The 27892-nt window shown below is 35.3% G+C and overlaps 2 protein-coding genes across 5 annotated transcripts; both read right to left on the reverse strand.

Moving 5' to 3' along the window:
• Positions 1–24533, reverse strand: LOC101255156 (uncharacterized). 4 transcript variants are annotated; one of them, XM_069291444.1, is made up of 10 exons: positions 22945–24533; positions 18319–18512; positions 16705–16753; positions 13519–13940; positions 13296–13344; positions 13110–13235; positions 4724–4831; positions 4531–4622; positions 4294–4447; positions 1–398 (listed from the first exon to the last, which is right to left on the reverse strand). In XM_069291444.1, the coding sequence occupies exons 1-10, from the start codon at positions 22945–22947 to the stop codon at positions 141–143; spliced, it is 1455 nt and encodes a 484-aa protein (XP_069147545.1). In that variant the 5' UTR covers positions 22948–24533; the 3' UTR covers positions 1–140. The 4 variants fall into 4 exon arrangements, with proteins under 4 accessions (XP_069147545.1, XP_019066549.1, XP_019066550.1 ...); XM_019211004.3 differs by lacking the exon at positions 22945–24533 and adding an exon at positions 18649–18771; XM_019211005.3 differs by lacking the exon at positions 22945–24533 and adding an exon at positions 17881–17981 and having other exon boundaries at positions 18319–18456.
• Positions 22513–27874, reverse strand: LOC109118962 (TMV resistance protein N-like). Its single transcript, XM_019211003.3, has 4 exons — positions 26787–27874; positions 25627–26710; positions 24927–25202; positions 22513–24533 (listed from the first exon to the last, which is right to left on the reverse strand). The coding sequence occupies exons 1-4, from the start codon at positions 27305–27307 to the stop codon at positions 23028–23030; spliced, it is 3387 nt and encodes a 1128-aa protein (XP_019066548.3). The 5' UTR covers positions 27308–27874; the 3' UTR covers positions 22513–23027.
• Between the last annotated feature and the right edge of the window lie 18 nt (positions 27875–27892).

Below are 27892 nucleotides of genomic sequence, written 5' to 3' on the forward strand. Positions count from 1 at the left end.
TAGTAACCACATGCAGTTTCATTAAAGGGTTAAGCAGTTGAATCCTTTTTTACAACCAAACTAAGTTTAGACAGCCAGCTACTCAAGTATGTACAAAAGAGATGGACATTTACAAGATTTTTGACAAGTAAATCTAGGTTTTACTCTAGTTCTGACTTGATTTCAGGGTCATTCCGAGCAACATTGTGGTCCACAGGGTTTTCAACTATGGAACCACCACTGTATCCAGCCACAAGCAACTTCTCAATTTTCGACTTCCACTCTGAGCCATCTTTCTCCGTTATCCTATCATGAATAACTCTATCACAATACCTGAGCATCGTTCCCAGTCCGGTGTTACGTATCCAACCATATGACATCAGTACCCTCGCTTCTCCTTCAGTAAGTTCTTTTCCCACCTGCGTGCATACAATGGAAGCATGAAAAAGTTTTCAAAATGATATAAGATTTGAAATTGTAAGCAGAAAACAGGTTGGTAAGGTAAATGAATAAGTTTGGATGTCGAGAGACCATTTGAGGACATTTCTACTTGTATTGTGAACATTTATTTTATAGACTACACTCGTATGACCACCACAATGATTCAGACATGTATCAACTGAGATTTGAACATTCCAAAAGGATCCAAGACAGGCCAGAGCACAGGAATGTGGGAATCATGGTACGGAAACAAACGAAGAGATTTAACTTAAACATCACAGAAATTTGTTGTCTAAAGTCATCCGTCTTCAAGTGTTTCCTTAATAGATGGCGGTTTTCAGTCAATCTAGCAGCATATGCTCTAAAAAAACAATGTCCAAGTCAAGCAAGTTTGACCTCATAATATGAGCCAGATCTGAAAAGCCAAAAGTGTTTCATATTTGCTTTACATGCTATTATAAATCAAATATACAGATACAAGTTTATTACCGACAACGGATTTGTTACACCTACGACACATACAATAACCACCAACAAGGCAACAACTACTACTACGCCTCAATTCAAAGCAATGCTTAAAGCATGATCTCCCTTCATCTTGCTTCCAATCAACTGGATAATATGTTTTACCATAAACTAGGAGAGAGCATGACACTTTAGTCTAGGAGTAAACTTTGTCAGATTAAATTTTCATGCAAATCTTCCTATACAACAAAAAACATACCCAGTGAAATCCCACAAGTGGGGTCTCGGGAGGATGGTATGTACACAACCTTACTGTACCTTACGAGGGTAGAGAGATTGTTTCTGATAGACCCTCGAATCAACAAGAAAAACAAGAAGGAAAAGAGAATACAGTTCAGAATACTAGTAGCGCCAACAAATAATATGATAACTGAAGCAATGGAAACAAATAATATAAAAATTGAATTAGAAGAAATTAGAAGAAAAATGCCAATACCGTTGATAAGGGAAACTAGACAGCCTGACTACTTAATTACCCTTCTACTCTAATCTCCGACCTTCATATCCTCCAATTAGGGTCGTGTCCTCAGTAAGCTGTTGTCTAATCAACTTTTCCTAATACTTCTTCGGCCTCCCTCCCTCTACCTCTTATCAGACCCACCATACCCAACCTTTCACATCTCCTCACTCGGCGTGTCCTCTTCACATGCCTGAGTCATCTCAGCCTCGCTACCCTCATCTTGTCTATCCACAATCAATGGAAGTCAAAAAAGAATCTGAAGAGTGGAAAATGAAGTTATACAACACCTGATTTGTTGTCCATGTCAGCGCAACTGATGTCCATGCTCATTTGGAGGTGTTCGGTGTGCACTTTTGGCAAACATAGGTGCTTAATGAAACCTTCAACACCCTTATGGTAAAAAGAAAAAGCTACTACAAGATCCCATAAGAAAATTGTACTGAATTCTTGTCTTTGTTTCCAAAACCAATCAGATCCTCCCTGACTTTGCTTTCTAAATTTCTTTTTCCTCCCCATTTTCCTTCCATTCATTTCTTCTACTCCCATACTTCCAACGATAACTTCCTATCACAATTAGGCAACTCGGCTGCAATTGATGCTTTGCACTAAACATGCAAAAGATGGAACTTGTTTCTAAAAGATTTACTCGTTTCATCCTAAATTTCACCTTCAAAATCCCCTCACCTATTCAGAGCATTACCCTCCCTTTATCATTTCCATTCTTCTTCCTTTTCTTAGGTCAACAAGAATTACCCCAAGCAAAAAATCATTTAGAGAGACGTAGACCAAAGGTTGATCTTTTCTTCAATAAATAAGAAGGCAGACGGGCAACGAGACAGAATTAGCATTGAGCAGAAATATAGGAGAGATCAATCTGCTAGCTTCTTCTTACTTTCATTTTAGACGAACTTCAAAGAGAACTTATTGTTACAGGATCATCAGCTAGTAATTAATCAGCTAAGATTTCCTTCTTGATTATTCATCTTACCTTATTAACCACTATGCAAGTTAATAGCATCTAGTTTAAATACTCATCATTATAAAACTTCAGCAAATAATAACATCTGCTTCAAGTTAATTAGTTGTCTTGTCCCCTCAATACAAAGGCCATCTTCAATTGAAGATTAACTGAAACCAAGTAGAAACAAGCAGAAGAGTCTCCAAAAGAGCCAAGGGAGTTTTATTAACATTGACGAGAGTAGAAACAAACAGAAGGGTCCCCCCACAAGAGCTAAGAGAGTTTTATTAACATTGACGAGTGTAGAAACAAGCAGAAGGGTTTCCACAAGAGCTAAGGGAGTTTTACTAACATTGACGAGGTGGACATAAATAGATATATATTGATCAATCGAACTCCTCTAACTATAAGGAGTTAGTCGAGAGATAGTTTATGATATACATAAAAAAATATGGTTTGAGTGATAGTTTATGATATACATAAAAAAATATGGTTTGAGTGATAGCTTATGATATACATAAAACAATATGGTTTGAGTAATTCTAGTAAAAGCAGACAAAGAACATGCAATGAGATAAAGCAGCTTTATGAAGTTCACCAAAGAATTAACATTAGCCAACCAGTGCCTACACCAGAAGCAAGAAATACTTCATTCTCAGCTACCTTTACATCTTCAGGTTATACAAGATCTCTGATGGCTGGAAAAACCAGTGAATCTTTATCATCTTAGACTTGTCTGGACTTACCCATATCTTTATGATCTTACCAATGTAAGGAAGTTCACCTTGTGCATTTATACAGAGTCTTATAGAGCATATTCCACACCATCATAAATGGTTGATTCATAAAACTGCACCTCCCTTTTACCACCATTACATCTCTTTCTACCCCAGACAAATCCTACTTCCTCAACATTTTCTAGGACTGTCAAAGGTTCTACTTCAACTGCTTTTACCTAGGCCATAATTGTCCACCCACAGACCTGCTTCCGCTTCCTATCGAGTCCTCTACTTTTACCACAGAAATTAGCCCTCGATGATCTATGACGACTGCTTACACTAAGATGATGGTTTTTAAGAGTTCCACCAATATGCTAAATCTTCTAACTACTTTAAAAGTTAGCTAGCTTGACAACTTCAAACACAACCCTCCCTTTTCTCTCCCCTCTGTACATTTTGGGTAAGTAGAAGTTTATGGTCGTTTTGGTTTAGACTGGATGTATGGAACTGTTCCTGTCGACTGTGACCACCTCATCTAAAAGTTCAAGCTGTTAGAGATAGAACACCTATGTTTATTATTTTAGGTTTGAAACATGCCCCATCACAAGGAAAGTCTGGTTTTTTTTAAATGCCAAGGACGTGGAAAAACTTTGTTTATGGTGGCAGTGACCTTTTGTCTACTCTAATACCATATTGAAACACTTCATCTAAAAGCTTAACTTGTTTAGAGATTGAGCATATAATTATTTATTTATTTTAGTTCTGCAACAGTTTCAAGAAGTTGATAACCAACATATAATAGTTACAGCTAAAACAGACGGACTATTTTATCTAGTAACCAAATTTCAATCATGATAGCGGAAATGATTTAGCATGAATAAAGATTAAAGAAACAAGTGACAACGAAAAAATTTGCTGAGGAGCAAGTCCAACAATCATCTAAGCCTCCAACCTTTTTCACCTAAAATCTCTATCAAAAGGGGAACCAGGATTTCATATTAAAACTCATAAGAAAGAGAAGAAGAAAAAACAAGCACAAGGGACCATTATGGGGTAAAGTAAAAGCAACTATTTCTCACTTCAATTTGACGCCAAAGGAAGTTGATAACAAGAATTTCCCTCCCCCCAGGGGAAAAGGGGCCACAAAAAATTTGGTCAAACCCACATCAGCAACATAAAAATGGGAACATTATTGCAACAAAGGTAAATACCGTCAGTGCTCTATCCTCGATTAGGTTGACTCTGCTATAGCTAGTAAGCTTCATAACAGTTACCAATCGCCTGATTTGCCAATCAATGGTGGAGGAATCCACCAGTTCAAAGAAGTATGTTGCATAGCCATATTCAGGATGCTCCAGCACAATCCTACATGTATATAAGTATAAATCTTGATGGATCATGAAACACTACGAGAACTCTAGAACACAACGTGGCAGCGAACAACCGACCTGTTATGCCTTTCAAAGACAAAAATAAAAGACCGGAGATCTCGGCACCATCCCCATTCAGCAGGCCACTTCCGGAACTGCAGATATCGTGCCTAAAGTGCAATTCGAAAAAGACATATGAGATAACAGTGATACAAAGACATATTAAAATGAATATAGACAACTAGAGTTTGCGCCAAATAAATGTCTATACCTGCTCAATGAGGGAAAACAGACAAGCTAAACAATAGCTAGCTTTTTCACCTTTTGTACGCTGGAGTGGAGGTAGCTTTATTAATGACTGCCGTTGGACGGAGAAAAGCTAAACAACAAGTTAACACAACATGAAATCAAATAAATGGATTAGTACCCTGCCTAAAAAGATAAAACCAGAAAAATTAATATATGTATTATTTCTTTAATTATTATAAAAGCATGAGTAACAATGTTGAAGGACCAAAATCGCTGTAAAATATTGATGGTCTTTTATACCATTTTAGCCTAATTCTACCCCATTTATATTGATGATAATTTGGTGAGTAACAAAAAAATTATATTAAAAATAGAGTCTAAACAAATTCTACTACTAAATTTTTAATTCCCAAACTACAACAATGAACAACAAACATAGTGTTTGTAGTCCCACAAAGTGGGGTTTGGGGATGGTAGAATGTACGCAGATCTTACCTCTACCTTAGTAGAATAGCCGTTGTTTCCGATAGACCCTCATTCAAGATTAAATAAAACAGTCTAGAAAAAGAAGTACTGGAAATAAAAGTAACAACAGACTGTACCAAACGACGAAATAGTAGTAAAACTATAATCAAACTAGACGAAACAACAGATTACTGGAATCGAAGAACAAGAAACAAGTGTAATACTACGACTTCTAGAATGGACAGCAAGACAGACAATACACTCCTACCTACTAGTATGGACACATTCCTACCTACTATCCTTCTACCCTAATTTGTGTCCTCCACACTTTCCTATCTAAGGTCATATCCACTATCCACTGTAACCTGCAACTGTGGCATGTCCTACCCAATCACTTCTCCCCAATACTTCTTTGGTCTACTTCTATATTTCCTGGATTCATCCATAGCGGACCTCTCACACCTTTGCATTAGGGCATCTGTGCATTTCCTTGTCACATGCCCGGACCATCTCTGCATCGCTTCCCGCATCTTGTCCCAAACTAATTAATTAAATAACCAAACCTTAACTATTCAGTCTAATGGAAAAACATTACAACAAACATGCGCTTCTACACCAACTTATCTTATTGATATGAACACCTTCAAAAAAATTTAAATAATTTCTTTACCATTTTCTTCTAATGTTATTCAATGGAGTTAAAATGAGAAACAAAAACTTAGTAAAATAAACTATTTAGGGTAGCTAATTGTTTGACAAATTTATAAAAAATAAATCTATGGCTATTATATTAACACACATCAATTGATCATATATACTCGACATTATCATGTTTATGACCAGCAATTAATTTATATTAGATGTAACAGTGCATTTGTGATCATCATACCTTGGGGCTATCTATAATGGAAGTTAAATTGATTTGGTGTAAAACTTTATCATTATTGTAAAATGATCGTTCATCCTATGTATAAATTTTAATAAATGTTATCTATTTCTTCTTCACAAACAATTAATTGAAGGTCTACGGCAAAGAACATGCATAGTAACTAGTAAGGACATAGGGCCGGTAATATGGCACTCTCTAAGGCCTAGAATACTATTTATCTTTTTTTGTGGCTTTTTACCTTTTCCCTTAAAATTTCCCTTTCAACTAAATATACAAAAAACCGAAAGTCACGACTTAAATATACAATCATTACTCTTACAACAAAAAAATATTGTCGTTCCCTAATCCCTAAAATGTTACAGTTGTTCCTCCTTCAAGAAACACAATTGTTTTTTTTTACAAATGCTAATTGTTTCTATTTCTATAGAACAATACATAGGCTGTACTGAAACCTGTATTTTACATAAGGAACTCTAAAAATACCGACCTATCCCTACAATGAGTCTAAGACATCAATGATAGAGACGGTATCATTAGAGTAAATTTGATTACACCAAAAACACAGAGTCAAAATGCAATTCGGTTTAACTTGTTGCAGACTACTCTCCCTATTCTCAAAAACTCCAAGGTTCCTCTCTTTCCATATTGTAAACCAAATAGTGGCAGGAACAATTCTCCAGTTACTTTTGATTTTTGCTTGTGTCCCTGCTTCTTCCCAGCTATATAGAGCCTCTGAAATTCTCCCAGGCATGGACCAGGAGATGTTTTTAAGTCTCAGGAACAGATTCCACAACTGGCCAGTGACTTCGCATTGGATAAACAAATGATTGAGTGTTTCTGCAGTTTTCCCACAGAAAAAATCTAGAGCAAAGTGTAATTCTCCTGTGTCAATACTGCTTCTTTAGCCAATAACCACACAAAGCAAGACACCTTGTAGGAGATCTTGGCTTTCCATATATGTCTCCAGGGCTCAAGAAAACACAATTGTTCCTACAATTGACATGGTTCCAAAGGTTGGAGAAGTAGAACCGAAGAGAAGAAATAAAGTTGTTGAGAAATTTCTCTACTTTCTTATCTCCGCAAAAGGAGCAAAGAGTCAATAAAGAGATAGAGATAAAGCTTCTTAACTCCACCTTTAGCATATTTTGATACATATGCTTTAGAGATAAATTAGGGTTTTTTCGTCAATGTTTTTGTATTGGTTGAAAATCTCTCGTTATTTTACTTAGTGTAACCATGTGCACGGCAGTTTGATTTTGTCTAATATGTAAACCACATCCAAAAGGGTCCATTAGTAGCAGGAGTGTTGTTAGCTGAGATGGGTCTGGATTTGTTTCACTTTTTAACTATATTTCTTAGTTTCATGATGGAAGTGTAAATTTCATCAGTACGCCTAGAAAACTAAAATCATAAAAAGCTCATTAACAATTGATCTCAAAATACTAGAAAGTTAAAGCTAACGGATACATGTCTACTGAATGGTTCTAGGTATTTTCTTTTGCTTTAATCAGTGCAAAAGTGCCTTTGTTAAGATCTTCTAGGGGTGATGGCCAAAGAGCATTTCTCAAATGGATAAAACAGATTTGCGGATGTTCCATACATAATTAAAAAAATTGCACAAAATTGATTTTGGTCTAGAAGTACGAAATTTGGGAACTGATTATGAGAATTTTTCGGGAATTCATTTCAATTTTGGCAACTGAAGTCACAATACGTAATGGTGTGGTTCATAAAGGTATGAGTTTGTTAGCGGGGATGGAGGATACTAGTGGTAGTGAAATTAAGATGGACGGAGATTGTAGAAAATGGTGGAGGCTGTCGTCATGGTGAAATAAAGAAGAAAAAACAGGAGTGGTGAAGGATGGAAATGGTTGTGGCGGAGACTATGAAAAGAAAGAACACGGGAGTTATGGGTGAGGGGAAGAAAAATTGCTCAATAAGGAGTTTCTTCTTTTGAATGTTATTTTCCACGTGTCATTTAATAATTTGTTGCTTTAGCGTGTGAGAATCATATGCTTTATTTTTAAAAAAATAAGGATAATTGTGTATTCATAAAAGACTCATTATCAAATGATGATGATTATAGGAGCATAAACAAAACCTACCCCTAGGGAGATTACAAATTACCTATGAAATCTACAAAAAGTTCTATATCCCCCTCATATCCTGTTTACACCAAAAGTATAAACGACTAAGGCTATTCATCCTTATCTTCTCAATGTTGTTAGTCTTGTCCTCAAAACATCTAGCATTCTTTCTTTCCATAGAGTCCACCAAATGCAAGATGGTATTAACTCCCACCAGTCTTCAGTAGAGTGTCTTCTTCCTATCTCCTTCCAGCTGTCTAGCATACCCTTGGTGGTCTGTGGAATCGCCTAGCATACACCAAGGATCATACGCTTTATTTGTGAGGCAGATTGTCACATTAGTGCTTAATTCATACACTTTCAATAGTCTTCCCATGTTCAATAGGTAACACCTTTATATGAAGTGTCTAAATGAATTATTTTGACATGTTTAGGAGGCCCTCAATTACCCTAACTTCTAATATCTCTCGCTCATAGATATCTACGTATAGTAATAAAAGATTTAGTTTGGCTCTACCGAAAGGACAAAATATGTATCAATTACTTTTCGTGATTTGGGAAACAGCTATTTTGATTGCAATTTGAAATCTGAACGGTAAGTTTCTGACTATATAACATCCTCTATTAATGGATTGATATAATCTCTTTTACGCAATTGATTACTTCACATGACTTGGTTAGGTTCCTCACTTATTCTATCAAGATATTTAGTTTATGTATTTCTAAGTTGCTTGGCTCTTCACTTTTGGTGTCGCACCCATGTCGACACGATATTGGTCTGGGTGTGCGATCCGTGTTTGATTTGGTCAACCGATTTTGAATACTTTGACCAAAATAGATGGGGAAAGTCCGGACAGTTTTAACGATTTTGGCAATCAATACAAAAACTATGGTGAAATTGAAGAAATGGAATACCTTTTATATAGAAATTTTTGTCACTATTTTTCCTTTAATCTCCTTCCAAGATTCTCCTCAAGTTCTCCATATAATATCTCATAATTTAAGGTTTCATAACTCTATTTTTAGATATTTTAATTATTTTTAGGCCAATCCCCGCACCCCTATCCATACATGGATTCATATCCCCGAATTTTAAAATTAGATCATGAAGGATTGGACTTCTAGATCCGCATCCATATCGGACACCTGCACCTAAGTCTGAGCAACTTAAGACGTATTTATAATGATTAATTTTGGTATTTACTTTGAATTCTGGTCAGGGGCACTGTTTTCATCGAGTTGAAAATTTAGCCTACTACAAAGTGTTGTGACCGATGGAGTGAGAGATTGATGTGGTATTTTTTTTAGGAGTTGTTTCGGTAATTACATTGTTACTGTTAACTTGACTCATGGTTTTGCTATGGTTTGGTAATTATTTTGGTAAATTCAATATTACTTTGTCTCAACACAAATAAATCCTACCTATTTTGCATTTTGACGAATCTTTATATTGGTTTTAATAGTCCAAAGTATATCTTTCTAACATTGAATCTTATTATTATATCTCATTTCCTTAAATCTTTTTCCTTTTATCTAAAATCCATTTCCTTCACATTCATAAATTTTGATTCCCGCCAAATATAGTGAGATATATTCATAACATGTCTGCCCTTAATATCCATTAAATTCTGTCACTTAATGTTGAGTTTGATCCAGACGTTAACCTTCTGTCAATAGTAGAATCTACCCATCTGTAAAACTTTCAATGTCCCTATGATGATTTTTTAAAAAAAAAAAATCCTTTCCCCAAAGAACTTTTTAGATATCTTAGGATCATATAAACCACTTCCTGTGCGCTGCCTTGGAGAGTGCATAAATTGACCGTCTAAGCTTACAACAAAAGCCTGAGTGTGTCAAGTAGATCAACTTCTCCACTAGTCTCTGATATTGACTTTGGCCAACTGAATTTCCTTATTTATTTTCTAACGTAATATTCGGATGAATATGTGTTTCAAATGGACGACAACCTCTCATCCCTATCTCTTTTAGAAGATCTAGCACATACTTCTTTTGTGACAACATAATAAATTCTTTTGATCTCGCTACTTCCATGCCAAAAAAATAGTTCAAATGACCCAAATCTTAGATCTCGAATTCTGAGACCAACTATTTTTTGAATCCTTCATTTCTAACAGATCTCTTGTAAGTATGATATCATCGACATACACTATTTCGAATAGTTGTCTTCCCCTCAAGAGAATGTCAGATGACATGGTATGATTTGTTAATCCTGGAGCATACCATTTTTGTTTTACACAACTGAGTAAACCTCTCATTTTCTTCACTTTTCATTTTTTTATGCTATCCTTGGGACGCTCTCATTCAGCATTATAGCATTCATCTAATTCTTGTCATATGAAAACCATCTCATTATAGTAAATAGTAATTCCTCTCCCCTTGCCTAGCTTTCCGCAATTTATTTGTTAACTCAAAAATCTTAGAGGCATTTTCTACATCAGAATAAGTCTCTCTAACAACCTCCTTAACATCCCAAGCAAAGGGAACAACCAAATAGGGTTTACTTATGGCAGGTTCCATGGAGTTAAGTAGCCAAATGATTACCATCGCGTTTTCTGATCTCTAGGTGATCAATTTTGGGTCTCGTAGTTCAGGCATTCTCGTTTCTCCAGTTAGTTAGGTGATTAAGTTTTCTCAACCATCAATTGTCATAAGGACAGATTGCGCCCATTCCAAATAATCCTTGTCCTTCAGATTACGAGAGGTAAGTTGAATAGACAAATGAGAAGAATCGTCGCTTCAGTTCGTTTTTGTCTTGCTCAGAACTTTGTTAACGGAACTCTCGGCTTCTATCGATACCGCTGGGTGTCATAGCCGAAAATGTTGATTTAGTCATAAGCAACACAAGAACAAAACTGCTCTGATACCGTATAAGTTTTGGTACCAAATTGTACAATCATATTCATTTGTAGATGTACAAATTTATAGTAGAGAAAAACAAACAAACTAGCAATCTAATTCCTGGATTCTAAGTCATTTGAGAATCAAGAAATTACTTTATTTGATCTAATTTCTCAAAACAGTTAAATAACATGTCAGATCTGATTTCATTGTTGTAGGGGATAAGGTTTGCGTACATTCTACCTTCCCAGACCCCTAGTCTATGGGAATTCACTAATGTTGTTGTTGTTGTTCTTATAATGACTGAATGAAGCAGGGGCAAGATCACTAGTAAAATAAAAAAGAAAGAACCAGAAATGAACTAAGTGCATTCTAAAACATGGGGTTTCAAGTTAAACCTAGATAGAGAAAAGAAAGGTAATTTTTCCCATTTGCCTAAGCTCAGAGTTACCTGGTACATATATTGGTGGAATGTAGCAGCTACTCGGGTGAAACAAGCAAGGTGTGTGCATCAAATTGGCTAAGGAACCACCATCATAAATCAAATAGTATGAAGGAAATAGGGAAAAACAGAAAGTGTGATCCACTAAAAGTTGCAATAGCACATAAGGTAAAGAAGCGGAAGACATCGGCAACCAAACCCCAACCAGTGTCGCCCTGAACATACCATCTATGCACCGCCAGATAGTCAGCCAGTTCCGATGAGATCTACCCACGTGCCAGTGTGTGAGCATTGTTCCAGCCACCTTCCGGCGAGTTTCATTTTTCAAATACACTCGCCTGTTGATTCTGATGCTATTGATCCAATTTCCTCCTGATTCCAACCACTTCCTGTCATCAGATCTGATTTTTCAGGCGACTGCTAGCTTTTCCCACTTCGGCGATCTGCCTTTTCTAGCAGGGTAGCCTTGTGATTCCAAGCAAATCTATACCTGCTACACTATTTTCTGACCACTTTTTGTCGAGGCGGATACTGCTTGGGCAGAGTCTCCCTCTATAGATTGTGTTCTAGTCGGGGGGGAGGGTGGAACTTTGGTGTCTTGAAAAAGTAAGAAACAAAATGTTGTTGGTAGATCTAGTGCAGAAGCAGAATATTGGATTATAGCAGATGCGGCATGTGAACTCATATAGATCAAGCAACTGTTGAAGGAGTTGGAATTTGGAGAGAATAAAGAAATGGAACTTGCGTGCAATAGTGAAGTTGCACTTCACATTGCATCGAATCCAGAGATTCAAAAGAGGACCAAGCACATAAAGATTGATTGTCATTTTTTAAGAGAGAAAGTACTCTCAACCTCTCAGTAGACATCATCACAAGGTTTGTGAGTCAAGTGATCAGCTTGCACACATATTCACCAAATCCCAAGCCGATACCCGAACAAGTTATATCTATAGCAAGCTTGGTACATATAATTTGTATGCACCAGCTTGAAGGTATATAATAGGTAACCTAATTTACTCCTATTGTAATTAGGTATGGATTTGCATACATTTTCTCCCTTTTTAGGACATGTAAACTCGGTTATTTTAACCCCCAATAGCTTGAGGGAATAATTAAGTCGAGTTCCCTCTTATTTTCTCTTCCATTTCAATCCTTAAGTCTTGATGATCACTTCGACAATTTCGTTAATTGACATGAATGACTTTCACAAAAGAAAACAAAAGGTTTACAGCTTAAAATCACTGCTTCACAATAAAATATATCAAAATGCATTCAATTCTTTCTCCATGTCTATCACTTTATTTATCTAGAACACACCTCTCTCTACGTGATCCCAAGCTAACATTGGCATATCATATCATATGAAATTTGAAAAGTGGAAGTTGTAAACTAAAACCATAATTGAAATAGATTTCAAGAATAAGTCTATTACAATTGAGTAATTAAATACTGCCTGAAAGCCTCTAAACTGAATCATACAATTGAAAAGACACTCAAGACGGATCTAATTCCTGAACTAACCATCAGTAACATTTTCCGGATCATTGAATGACTAAAATCTACAGCATGCTTCAGCAGGAAACAGGTAATCCAGACACTTATGAATGTAGGCAGCTTTCCTCCTCAATTAGTGACGAGAAAGATCATGAGAACATGTATGGCATACCTTAGATATAACAGCTTGAAGCTCTGAGAAGTTCTTTTCAGAGGACAAATCATCAAGAGGCTCATTACTCGCATTTTTCCCATAAAGCTTCATCTCATCGATGCTTACACCTTTTTCAAGTAATACCTGCAAAGATCAATACTATGAGCCATCTGATTTTTAACTAGGCAATTTGATGGGAAATACCTGCAAGAGTCCAGGAGCATCTTCCTCCATAGCTGCTTGAACTGAATCTCTGCAGTTTGTAGGAAAAAGATATGGATTAAATGTGTACAGTATACGCAAATACATACACATACATGTTAGCATGTGTCTGTTGAGGTTTCGGTGGCCATCCATAGTAAATGCAGCCATATACAAATTGATATATACATATATAGAGTAAATAGTCAGCAAAAAGAAATTTTACGTGGCAGTCTTCCTTTGTTTCCGTGGCGGGCAAACTTTTAGTGGATTGGCTGGCACAGCTGAAATGGGTGCGCAATCAGAGATGGAAGAAGCTATTTCGCTTGAGCACTCTACAACTCTACCTATCTTGAAAGAAGGAGCCCTTCTCTTAGAGTACAGCTGCATTCGCTCAGATAACGCCATATTATCCAGTTCGTCTTCAGTAAACTCAAAGGTAATTCCAACTCCACTTTTCACCTGAACCATGCTACTATTGGGCAAATTACCCATTTCATTCTTCACAGTAGCTTCAACCATATTGTTACCCACAGGTTCAACCTTGACATGTACAAGATCGGATAAAGGAGAACCAACTTTCTTTTTCCCAGCACTTTGAGAAATCTTGTCATCCATGAGTACGCTGGAAAAATTGGAAGGGTTATCCTGCACAACATACAGAAATTGGCAACTTCAGTTGACTAATTAAAAAAGGACATAACAAGATATGAAACAGGCAGTAACTTCACTGACATTAAATTCCACTTTTTCTTGCTCTTCTGGGAGAATAGTCCAACAAATAAAGCAGTTCGTTGGGGAAAGATACTGGTAAATAAGTATTTCCGGAACTATTAAAAAGACAATTTCCATATTTCTTCTCTCCGGACCAAACATCCATGAGAGATAAAGAGAAAGGGACACCTATTAAGCTAATGATCCTGTTTTCCTTCAAGGAATGCAGTAAATCAATTGAGCCAAATAATCACATAGGAAAATCGCATAGCAGACTAACATAGTTATGTAAAGATGTTCTGAAACAAATATAGGATTCGACCTGCTGGATTTGAACCAGCAACCAAGAGGGATGTTCCCTTGCTCTTCCCTGAGCTAAGGTCAAACATATACCAACTTTCATGGCCAAGCTTCAAGGAGAACTGCCTTAGTTGCAAGATGTAAAAACATAATTATGACAGTGGAAAAAAGAACCTACAGAACATTACTAATTACTTTTATTGCTTATAATCCAGCCCAAAAATTATTAGCCCGAGAAGCTAAGAAAAAGTATTCTCCGAGTACCTAAAAATTGTAGCATATTGTTCGCAAACCCATGTCAATGGAGGCTGAGCATAGATAAGTAGCAACAAGATTTAGCACAGATGTGGAGTGCAAATATTTTGATCAAGCATAAGAACTTTGCAGTCGCGCATGTTGAAGATACATATTTCTGGTTGAAGAATCAATTCAGAACACATCTTTTGAAAGGTAACATAAATCATCAGCATGAAGCCATATAGGAACTTTTATTTTCCAAAATGCATTTCCAAGGAAGCCTAAATTATTATTAGGGAAAGAACCTACTGATGCACCTCAGTATACCAGCATTTCCAGTATGCTTCAGACATCATTAACCCAATAAAAAACACTCTTGGGAATTATTGATACGGAGCAAGAGACTCCTTCAAAGATTAAACGAATCACATGCAAGTAAAAATCTTCTCTTGGCTCACAGAAAACCAGAGAATCTGCATAAAAAAGGTGTGTGAAGTGCACTTTCTCCTTGAACCTGAGACTTGGATTAATACATTTATTGCATCCTTGCATACCGTCACTAACATTCTACTAAGGCCTTCCATAACAAAGGCTATAAAAAAAATAGAGAGAGGCTCTCCTTGTCTGGATAACGAAGAAACCTTGGGGGAACCATTGATGATAAAGGACAGCTTGACTATGGAAATGCAGATGGGAATAAGTTGATCCACTTTTTCCCAAAACCCCTTGACATTTAAACATGTTGAAATTCCAGTGCACATTGTCAAACACTTCCTTAATAATTTTTTCTGCACAGCGAAGAAACCTTTGGGGGAACCATTGATAATAAAGAACAGCTAACTGTGGAAATGCAGATGGGAACCAGTTATCCATTTTTTTTCCCAAAACCCATTGACATTTAAACATGTTGAAATTCCAGTGCACACGCTTAATACCAAATTCACACAAGATACCTGGTTTTTCCACGGATTCTAGCATCAAGACACTCATTTGCAATGAATGATGCAAATGTAATCTGCCTTACCCTCTTAAGGCCAACGGGGTAGGTGATACTAACTTACTTACTCATAATAATTTCAGTTTATTAGCAAGATCCTTCGACAAAACTCTGTACAAAAAAAGGTGTGTTACGTTCATTTCTCCCTGATACTCAGACTTGAAGTAAAACCTCATTTCATCCTTGCAACTCTGCGCAAACATTCTACTAAGGCCTTCCATAACCAAGGTGACATATATGAAAGAGAGGCTTTCCTTGTCTTAAACCTTCCTGGGACAAAGAAACCTTTAGGGGATCCATCGATGATGATGAACGGTTTTACTATAGAAATGCAAAAGTGGATCCAAATCATCCATTTTATCCCAAAACCACTTGCCTTAACATGTCGATTAAGTGTCAAACGCCTTCTCAATATCCAATTTACACAAAATACCTAGTTTTTTTCTGTCGAGGTCTAGAATCAAGGCACTCATTCGCAATGAGTGATGCATCTGTAATCTACCTTCCTCTCGCAAAGGCTATCAAGGAAGGGCAGACCAGTTACTCACAACAATTTTAAGGTTGTTAGTAAAAAGTTTGGACACCGATCTATAGAAGTTACCAATCAAACTTATAGGCCTATAATCCTTCACCTCCTTTCCTCCAGCTCTTTTAGGGACTAACACAATATAAGAGGCATTTGAACTTCTTTCAGAAAACTCATGGAAGTGAAAAAATTTATTGCCCTAATTAATCTTCCTCAACATTTATTGTAGAACCTCATATAAACCCATCTGGTCCCAGCGCTTTGTCCCCATTACATTCCCTGATCACTCACATAATATCCTCTTCATCCAATTGTATTTGCATCCACATACCTTCCTCCTCCGAGATTGCAGGCATATTTTCTACAGACCACTCTGGTCTCCAATGGTTAGAGTTAGTGTAGAGTGCTTCATCAAAATTAAAAGTTGCATTTCTACCATCCACCTCATTCTCTAAACAGTACCATTAGATTCTAAACTTTCAATAATGTTGTGTCTCTAGTGCACATTGGTCATCTTAGGGAAGTAATTTGTATCCCTATCCCCTCATGTATGCACAATAAATTTGTAGTCAAGGACGCCTTTACAAGAAGTCAGTCAATTTAAGGACTGATAAAGAAATGAATATTGGGATTAATACCTGTGAATCACATTCATCTTCCTTTTTCACAGCGGCATCAACTGAAGACCTGCACATGTTACCACCAATATTAAATGCAAAATATACGCCACTTTTTTCAGAAAATTTTGTAAGGATTGATAAAGAAATGAATATTGGGTCAAACTCAACCCTAAAAATTAGTTCATTGCCAAGCCATATAAAGAGATCAATTCCCCAATCCCTAGGCCAATGTGGGAGACTCGACAACCCCACCTGCCAACCAGAGCATGAACAATACAAATGGGGGCCCAACATCAATGAAACAAAGAACTGGGATGGGTTCGACACTAATATCACGATAAAGAAAATGGACATTGGGTCTAACTCAACCCCAAAAGCTAACTCAAGAGATGAGAATTGCTCACTCCATATTAAGAGAGCAAGTCCCCCGCCTCTTAGCCGATGCGGGAGACTCAACAAGGATGACTAAATCGAAAGACTTTCTGTGGAAAAAGTTTTGAAACATTTTCCCAACTAATGAAGAAAAGAAACAAGAGGACTAATGAAGAAAAGAAGCAAGAGGTACCACCAAGCTATAACCACCAAAGCAATTGTGGCAAAAACTAAAAATTATACAATAATCTAAATTGATGTATATATGGACTTTGGTCAATTTACTGTCATTAGGGAGAACATCGCCACGTGCTTGTATATATCCATAAATTAGTTTCTATAAATTAGTTTCTACTTGGTATTTCTAGATGATCAAGATTTTTAACGTTGGACTAGTCCGGTAACCAAGCAGAATGCACTAGTGGGAGAATGTGCCAGCGACTTTTTAAGAGTCTGGTAGTCCTCATAGTTCTAAGTATTTTCCAAATAAAGTTACTCTACTTCTTTCACTCTTTCACTGGCTTTTTAAGGGTTTTTTTCCCTTCGTCATTTCCTGTATCCATCAAAATAAATTTCTTCCCTAGAATTCCCCTCCCACTTCACTCCTGTCTGGTTAATTACTTAGTCTTCCTACATTGGACAAACCATTCATTTTTCTAACCTGCCTTTACCCTCTTTTCTTGTTTGTCTGACACTTGAGCAATACAAGGGGAAACAAAAACATAGCATAATGAGCTTAACATTTCCAATTGTTAGAAATAACAAAGAGATGCAGTTAAATAGTGGATTACAAATATTATGTTTTAATTTTATTTCACTTACAAAATTGTGAACATCACACAACAAAACAGCTACAAAAACTCCCATCTTTTTTTTTTTTAATCAAGTTCCATTTTTCGAACAGTATCTCTGCTTTATCTTCCCTGAAAAAAAATTTCCCCTTTTGTTATATACCTCCAAAACTATGAACTGAACACTAAAAACCACTACAACCGTTCTTGTTTTTTTCATTAAAATTCCATTTTTTCCAGCTGTACATCTTAATTTTCTTTTCCCTTTACTTTCTACTTCTAAAATTGCAACCTAAACACAATTAAATAGCCAAAAAAAAAAAAGGAAAACATCTTTTGCAAGAATCTTTTTCTTTCTCTCACTGCTATTTCTATAACTGTAAACTAGCTCTATTTCATCAAAATTGATTCCCAAATAGAAAATTCAATGCATAAAAACTTAATCAAACTGAAAAAAAAAAACACTCACTTCAAACCTTGTGCAGTTCCTTGAGTAGAACGGCCACTGGAAGAAGCTTTTGCACCGCGCTTGCTCTTGCCCATCAGTGAGTTCATTCGCTGTCCAAACGGCATTCGATCAATCTCATCCCACTCCCGCTCTTCCTTTTCAGCCTTAGCGATCGCAGCATTCATTTTTGCATAACCATCCATAGCTACTTCTTTCTATATCAATCAAGAAAACAAAAAAGAAATCGTTGTTTTTCTAGGGTTTCAATGCACAAATGAATTTTTCTACGTTCATACAATGAAATGCACAGAAAAAATGTGAAGAATCAGAGAAGAAGAAGAAGAATTTTACCTTTTTGCAGAGCTTTTTTGGTTTTTTGTGAGAGAATTTTGTTGCAACAGAGATGAATGAGAGAGAAAATGGATTTTGCAAACATAAAGGTGTTTTGGCGCTATTTTTCTAATTTGGGCTTTAGTTTATTTTGGGTTTTTTTTCCGGGTCGATCGATTAAATATGTAACTTATCTAGACAATTATGATTACGTAACTTATCTTGACAAAGAAAAATTGTGTTGTTTAGTTGTTTATCGAAATAATAGTTAATAAATGTATTATTATTATTTTTGTAGATGTAATTTGCTCATACAAGGATGGTCTAGGAGAAAAAATTAGAGTTTTATCGATAGAAGTGAAATTTTTTTCTCAAAAATTGGTTCATAATTAAAAAATAATTGAAGAGATTTTCAAAATATATGGTCAAACAGGTCAAGTGTATAGTCAAATAAACATTTAAAGATAGTTTTACAAATTTTAATTAAAAATTCACAAGGACGGTCTTGAGAAAAAATTAAAATTTTGTGGGTGGAAGTGAATTTCTCTATAAAGTTGGTCTATAATTGAAAAAATTGAAGACAAATTTCTAAAATATATAGTCAAACAATTTAAAATATATGGTCAAAAAAATTAAATGCATGGTCAAATAAATATTTTAAGAGAGATTTACATGATTAAAAATTTACAGGGCGGTCAAACAATTTAATTCAGAATCCATTACCATTGCTTTGGAATTAAAGAAAATTAAGGAAAAAAAGGAGTAAAAAATGAACGAGAAAGTTAAAAGAAAAAAAAAACTTTGTTTCACCTCTTAAGATCTATAATATTTTCGATTTAAAATTCTATATAGTGTAAAGCGTAGTATGAAGAGTGATTTCACTCTGTTTATAGTGTGTGTAAGCTAGAAAATACGTTAAAACGATATTCATGATTTGTTATGACTTATTCTTCTTTTCTTAATCATTTTTCTTTTTTAAATCTCTACATCTTTTATTAATAAAAGTGTATTAATTGATTGAAACTTATAACCTTAAGATACTACTTATATTAAAATAAATAAATCTAATTATAAATCACAATTGAATTTTATTGTAAACTCAATTAAAATTTAAATAAGACAACCTTGAAAATCTTCTTATTTATAATTTTAATTTGTTTTAGTAATCATATTTTAATTTAAATTGTAATTTAATCATAAATACTTATATTTTATGATACTTAGGCCTTATTTGTTTTAATTAAGATTAGAGATGTCAAAATTGGTTGTCCCAATCCAACCCAATCCTAACGGACTAGAGAGTTAAGTGGTTGGAGTGTGCTGACCCTTTTAATTAAAGGATCAATAAAATAGCAGCTCAACCCAGCCCTAAGCAGGCCACGGATTGGGACGGGTTGACCCTTCAACCAAAAAATGAACAATATTACTCTCTTAGAAAGAGTACTGAATTTTGACGTCTATGAACACAACATCAATTCATATATGAATTTATTTATAAATCACACACTTCGATGAATACTTACAAAAATATATTTATGAATCACACACTTTGGTGAATACTTGAAAAAATATATAATAGCCAACATAAGATTTAGCGGATAAATGTTGATCATTCCATCATTTCTCCCACAAAAAACTAGCTGGTTTAAAAAATTTCCAGCAACACAAGGCAGTCTAAATACTTAACAAATCTAAATTTCTAAATATTACATGACTTATTAAGTAACGTTTTATAACTCCTCTTCTACTTTCATCATCGATGACATTTGAATCAACATGTGACATTATTTTCTTAAGAAGTTCATCTTCATCTACAATTCATCATGCAAGATGATATTACAAAATACTTGATTATTTGTTTTTCAAAATATTTATTCATAAAATCTTTACAACTAAAACACTATTAAAAATATATATAAAAAAAATTAAAAAAATTTATAGCCCACGGGCTGGTCTCTGAGGCTTGCGGGTTGGTCCTAAGAGGCCAAATGGGGCGGGCTAAAAAGCCTCGTTCATAGATGGGCCAAAAATATTAAGCTCAACCCCACTTATTTCAAGGGTTGGGTTGGGTTGGGCAGGCTCGCGGGCCAATCCCATTTATTTGACGACTCTAATTAAGATTAAGACGTCTGAATCTGAATACACATTTGAATATTAAGATCTAAATGTGTAAATTTGAATAAACATATGAATATTAAGATATTGTCTCTGAATCTGAACATGTGAATGTTTGTTTTCAATAGCTGAATGTGTCTATGAAATTAAATGTTATATCAATAAAATATTATAACTCATGTTAGTAAAATAGTTTTTTTTAATAGAAATTTTGTACATTTTTAACGTAACAAAGTAATATGAAACATCAAGTTACAACATTAATAAGACTACTTTTGCACTCAAAAACTTTGAGAATTTAATATAATGCAATATAAAATAGTTTATATAGAGTAGTAGTATACTGTTTAGGAAAATATATTATTTTATAATAGACATTTATTATTATTATCGATCAAACAACTAATATTTTTTATTTTCTGAAATCGTGCTAAATATTATATGATGGGAGTTCTTATCAATTCAAATATATTGATTGATTTATGAAAGTAAATGACATATTAAGTTAATAAGAAAAAAGGAAATTATAACGGTAAGCATGTAATTAACATTAATTAAATAAGAAAACAACTTTCATGAGTTGTTGTGATGTAGTTGAATTAAGATAGAAATCTTATTTTCGAGTCTGAATGGTGTTAAGAGGATGTTACAGATCTTTCAGATATATTCAGACCCATGAAGAGGCTTATAAGAAAATAAAACAAACGAACTTAATGAACTGAATCTGAATAATTAAGATTCAGTCCTTAAAAACAAACACACTTAGGCCTCATTTGTTTGCACTTAATGGAGGTCTAAATCTTAATCATTCAGATTCAGCCCATTAAGTACATTTGAGTTTTAGGTCTGAATTTTAGTTATTCAGATTCAGCTCATTAAGTTCGTTTGGTTTATTTTTTAAAAAGTCTCTTAATGGGTCTGAAGAGATCTAAATGAATCATATTTGTAGGAGTCTCTTAACAACATTCAGACTCATTTAAATAAGTTATCAAATAATAAATCACCGCTTCTGAATACACATATGAATATTATATTAATAAAATATTATTATATTTTCATTTCAACAAAATGTATCACTTTTGATTTAAAAAAAGTTCTAATAATCATGATTTGGAGTACTATTTTTTCATTCAAAAGCCTTGATAAACAACAATACACCAAAAATATTATTGCGACCAAGTGTTCTTGACACACATCAATACAAGAAATTTTTATGAAAACTTACCGGTTGGGAAAAATGGTATATGATTGAGAAAAGTGAAAAATAGAGTTTTTAGTTATGAGATAAAAAGACACATCTAAAGTAGAAAGCTACAATTTATTATTTAATAACTTATCAAATGAGTCTGAATGTTATTAAGAATGTCCTACAGATCTGATTCGTTCAGATCTCTTCAGACCCATTAAGAGATTTTTCCAAAAATAAAATAAATGAACTTAATGGACTAATTAAGATTCTGACCTCCATTAAGTGCAAACAAATGAGGCCTAAAAGATTTTCTATCTTTTTGAAAATCCAAAGAAGAATACACAACATTATTTGATTATAGAATTGACCAATTTGTTAATGTAATACTAATGCAGCACATAATCAGATGAAGAACTCAGACAATGTTTCCCTTACCTAAGGAACTAATGTTGACATAGAAGCAACTACAAATCAAGTTGAGAATATACCATTTTCCGCCGCCTATAGGGGATTGATAGATGGTCAAATATCACACACAGAGCCAAAGAGTTTTAGGCATATGTAAACAGAAGAACCATAAATGAACAAGTCGAAAAAACAATTTTGAGTATAGCATAGAACTTTAGAAGCAACATTTCTTTTCCGATACAATACATGAAAATTCTTGGATTGGTAAAGCAGGAAGAAAAATTGGCTGATGTAGAAGGTTTATTTGTTATCATCAACCACACAGTTTACATACTCAGGCAGACTGACTTCAACGCCTATAGTAAGAAGCGCTTATAGCAAGTGTTAGCTCTATTTATCTTTCTAAACCGACATCTCTTCAAATTGGAAAACTAACTATTTGGTATTAGTTGAAGTATTCACCTTTTCATTTTAGAGTTTACTAATTCTCAAGTTCAAATTCTTGATTTTGACTACTATAAGTTATGAATTTAATTAAGATCGCATGATCCTAGGATATGATTTGAGTATCAAAAGTTTAAGCTTGTTCACATCAGTTAACTCACCATGGCTCGGCAGAAGCAGAGAGACAAGAGCTGCAAAGTTTGTGAAGAGACTGGTTGTTGCAGCAGATTCTCAAAGACAAATACTAGAGCTGTGACCTTTGTTTCTTAGAAGAAGAGCATCTGGCATCATCATACTGACCCCTCCTTTTCACGATGCAGTGTTCTGTTGGTTCATCATTATTTCCCGTCATTTCACACAGGGCCTTGAGCTTAGATTCATCTTTATACAGCAAACGAAGTCCAAACTCCTTCAACTCTTCCGAAAAAGATAACTTTATGTGCCTATAATCATTTGGTGTTTTTCCGTTTGCCTTAGATATATCCCACAATCCAGCAAGAGGTACCAAGAAAAAATGAATAGCAGATTCTGGAAATCCTTCTGACTGATTGGATAAGGCAAGTGACTGCGTGATACACGGCATCATTTTATCACATAACAATTGAGCTGTGGTGTCTATTAAGCAGCCAGAGTAACATACAGCAAATCCCAAGAAGTTATCACATGCATACCAATTTTCAGGCAATTCGACTGATGTACTTTTATCTTTTCCCTTATGGTGGAACCATCTTGGGATATTTTTCCACTCATTGGTAAACACTCTGAGTGACAAGGAATCTGAAGCACAGATGTCATGCTGGACTGATGAGATATTCTGAAACAATGAATTACAGATTGAATCATTGCTCCAATCGGCGTATATTGTGTCTAATTGCCGTGGAAATTCTGGCAGTTGTGTAAGCTTCTTGCAATCTAATAAGTCCAAGGATTGAAGAGCACAAAGTCGGGCTATGCTTTGAGGCAAATGCTCGAAATTATTTCCCCTCAGATTCAACGCTTTCAAACAGTGTAGGCATCCAATGTCTATCGGAAGTCCTTCATTTATTAGATTGCAGTAACTGAGATCCAGATGTTCCAATGAGCGCAATCCTTCATTCACTCGAGGGAATGAAAAGTACACTCCGTTTTCGAGGCCTACTTCTGATTTTTGTTTTGCAAAAGTCAAAACTTTAAGCCTGTTCAAGCGGACGATGGAAGACGGAGGTTGTGAGATTAGAGTACATCTGGCCTCAAGTATCTCCAGGTTTTCTAAATCACCTATCTCTTTTGGCAAGATTTTGAGTTTTGAGCAGTCGGACACTTTTAGCTTTACCAAACGTTTTAACTCGCCAATGCTGCTTGGAAGTGTTGCAAGGTTTTGCATGCCAATCAAATCTAGTTCTGTAAGACAAGACTGGTGCTGAATAATAGCTGATGGTAGTTTCCTTATCCCAGAACGTTGCACTTGAATCTTTATCTCTGGCTTCAATTTTCCCCGGATCTTCGGGAATTTCTCTAAATTAGAGCAACCTTGTAGATATAGACATTCAAGAGATTCCCAGCAAACATAGCTAAAACTCTCGAGGCTTTTACAGTCTCTCAAATTTAACTTATTGAGTTTTTTGGAACATCTCAAGGAATGGTGAACCTCTTTAAGATTGGTACACTCTTTTAGACCCAAATACTCCAAATTTGGCATATCCGAGAAATCTGGTGTTCGCCTCAAGTTAGCACAGCGGCTGAGAACCAGCCTCCGTAGAAAAGGAAATTTCTGCTATTCAAAACAGTAAAAGAATGAGGTAGGAAAATAAGAAATGTTAGGTAAAAGAATAATCATATAATTAGGGTGGATTTAGATTTGGCTAGTGGCTATTTGTGAATCTACAAACTATTGTGTTTCATTTCTTCTTCGTTTTTCAAAAGCTACTAAATTCACGTGAACTTGTAATAAGCCTTTGGATCTGCCCCTGGCTAAAGATAAAAGTATTTGATTCTTTAAAAAGTCTAATCGGGATACATTAGGTGTGTTTTTGACCATTAACTCATCAATAAAAGGTGTATCTATGGTCCAGTTGAGATGTATATCCAAAAGTTATTGTCAACTTTGAGTGTCTATCTATGTATTTGATCAAAATAAAAATAAAATTGAATTCAGTTATTTTACCTTTGTTCCGGTCCATAAATGAAACAGTGAACTCTGCTGGAGATCAAGATGAACAAGCATGTCAGGATCAAATTTGGCTGGCAATGATTCCCAAGGATACTTACAACAGTCGAACCAACGCAAGTTGCTGGGAAGGTACTGATCGTTGGAGCTATCATGTGTATGAAAACCATTGATGTATAATATCCTAAGCTTTTCCACGTCTTTCATGGCCTTTTTTTTAAAGCTTAGGTCTTGAATTTCTGGTATCCAGATTGTTTCGATTGCCTTGGTCCCCTGACAAAAGAATCATTAGTCTACAAAGTATAACTTCAAATATCTGCATAAATAAAATCCGCACTCAGTATGACTACTTTCTCACTTCTCGCAATGCCAAATTTCTCATGTTCCGTTTATTTACTATTGCACTTGAAGTTCTTGAATAACTAGTGCCACTAGAAAAATCAAGGTACAATATTAGTCAGGTCTTTCTCAAGAAATATGTTGCTTAAGAGAAATACTTTGAGCAATTAATTTTGTAAAGAAGTACATTTTCTTGAGAAGTTCTTTAAAATCGAGTCGAAAAGTTTTTCACATTGTGATAGAAGGAAACTGTAATTTAAATAAAACCAGTAATTGTCATCTTTCAAACAAAAAGTAATCGATGAACAAGTGCCTAACAGACCGAGGATTGATAAGGTAAGTTTTGGCCCCCACTTACTTGTATTTTTGCATTTGAGAATTTTTCGAAATCTTGAGTGAGCCATAGTCTGCTGAGTTCTCCCCTTTCCTTTTGCAATGTCACTATGTATTTTCCCATCTCTTGTATTAACTCATGCATTTGAATTATATCATTTTCAGAGATGAACACAAGAGACTTGTCAATTAGCACCCTCAATCCGTCATCAGCTCCAAAATCACAGCTCTCAAGAATTTGCTTGACTTTGGTTTGTTTTTTCCCTCTTAAGAAGCATGCAATATCTAGAAATATCTCTTGATCTTCACGCTCCAACCCATCATAACTTACTTTGAGGTTTTCAACAACTTTTGAACTAGAGTTCCTCTTTATTCGATCAACAGCACTTCTCCACACGTGTATATCCTTCTTATGTAAGGAAGAACCCCACACTTTCAGGGCTAAAGGAAGGCCTTCTGCATGACTTACTACCTCCAACGTTATCTCCTCGAAACACTTATCTGGAACTTCATTTTTGAAAGCATATTGGTTGAACAACTGAATAGCATCATGTTCAAGTAGTGTAGTCATAGGATATACAGCATCGTTTTTTCCTATGAAATGTTTGTCCCTAGTTGTTGCAATAATTCTGCTGCCATTACCAAACCAATCAAGATCCCCTGCAAGGTAATCCAATTGGTCTTCATGATCTATGTTATCAAGCACAACTAGAACCTTCTTCAAACGAAGTCTACGAGCCATCAGGTGCCTCCCTTCCTCCTTATCATGCACACTTTCTTTTTCCCCAACCAGTTTAGAGAGAAGAATACTTTGCAGAGAATGTATTTCATACTTGTTTTCTTTATTGTACGGAAGGAAACAAGCCCCGTCAAATTTAAATTTAGATGAGAGTAAATCAAAAATAGCTCTAGCTATAGTCGTTTTACCAACTCCCACCATTCCCCAGATCCACACAATCCGAACATCATTTGCTTTCATCTCTAGAAGGGAGTTGACTTTCTTTAAATGAGCATCTATTCCCACAACATCTGTCAAATAAGATAAAGAAGTCTCACGTAATTTGGGCGAAATTCTATTAACAAGATCCCCAATACATTCAGATTCAATCCTACAAAAAGAGTTACAACATTATTGATATATACAGATAAGAGAGACAAGAATAAGCTTTTCGCATCCAAACTCACCAATCGCGGATATCATATCCTTTTAAATCTGCGGCATCTCTTAGAGCAGTCCTCCATCTTTGCATCTTTTGGATTCCTTCATCATCATTCTCATACCTCAATTTGTGTTTGGTAAATGCGTCTGCAAAGCTTTCACTTTGGTTTCGAACATGTGATGAATCCACATCATAGAAGACTGGTATGACTAATTGTCCATCTTTCACGTTGCATTCCATGATCTTCACTAGTTCATTCAAGCACCACCTCGACTCAGCATAATTCTTTGAGAAAATGATTACGGCAACTTGAGACTCTTCTATAGCTTTCACTAGTTCTTTTGAGAGGGAATCACCATTCTCTAGCCTTTTATTATCTAGAAAGGTGATTATTCCCCTGTTATCCAAACGTTCATACAAGTGACTCGTAAAATTTCTGCGAGTATCTTTGCCTCTAAAACTTAGAAACACATCGTACTTGTACTTCCGTTGAGGACATGGATACTGTGAATTACTCTCAGAAGAATAAGATGATGATGCCATCATTTCTTGGCAGATTTGGAAGGTGAAGGGGAGGAAGGAAGTCTTGTCTGGCCAATGGAGATCACAAGAGAGAAAAAATGTTATTGTTGACCATGGTTAAAAATGATTGTATTTTAGAAAATAAATCTGAACCATTCATTATTTTTTGGAGACAGGTGTCATAAAAATACACACCCAACTAGAGAGATGACATACTGGAGGGGAGGGGAGCCAAAACCATTGACTTGAATCAATTATTGCTATGGTACCAGTCAACTGGTAAGCATTTCCATTGAATAATCATTCATATAATAAAGTAAGAGACAACTTTCTGTGAAGCTTCTGAAGTGTGAACATGTTTGTATGAAACGGTCAAGAGCACACATCTTAACCAAACTCTTTTTAGATCCATTTACTAGCGGTATGAATGTTGAGTAATGGTTAAAACGGAGTAAATAGAACCAAATAAAGTGCAGTAAAGAGTAAGGAGTATAGATCTGAATGTTTCAGTGTGTTTGCAAGCATATCTGGGAGCACTAATCTTAGCTCTGAGAGTATCTTCGTGTGAATGTGTTAGGCAAGAACTTGGACAAAGTAAAAGTAGACTGG

The sequence above is a fragment of the Solanum lycopersicum genome, chromosome 11 (assembly GCF_036512215.1).
Source record: "Solanum lycopersicum chromosome 11, SLM_r2.1".
NCBI classification, from domain to species: Eukaryota; Viridiplantae; Streptophyta; class Magnoliopsida; order Solanales; family Solanaceae; genus Solanum; species Solanum lycopersicum.

Excerpts from the sequence above, each read along its gene's own strand:
- LOC101255156 (XM_069291444.1), bottom strand. Across the intron at positions 4,832-13,109 it reads TTCAAGCTGTTATATCTAAG|CTTTTCTCCGTCCAACGGCA; the intron begins GTATGCCATACA and ends CTTGTTGTTTAG. Across the intron at positions 4,448-4,530 it reads GTCTTTGAAAGGCATAACAG|GATTGTGCTGGAGCATCCTG; the intron begins GTCGGTTGTTCG and ends ATATACATGTAG.
- LOC109118962 (XM_019211003.3), bottom strand. The coding sequence starts at position 27,307 with ATGATGGCATCATCATCTTATTCTTCTGAGAGTAATTCACAGTATCCA. Across the intron at positions 26,711-26,786 it reads GGATATGATATCCGCGATTG|GATTGAATCTGAATGTATTG; the intron begins GTGAGTTTGGAT and ends CTCTTTTTGTAG. Across the intron at positions 25,203-25,626 it reads TCTCAAATGCAAAAATACAA|GGGACCAAGGCAATCGAAAC; the intron begins GTAAGTGGGGGC and ends TTCTTTTGTCAG.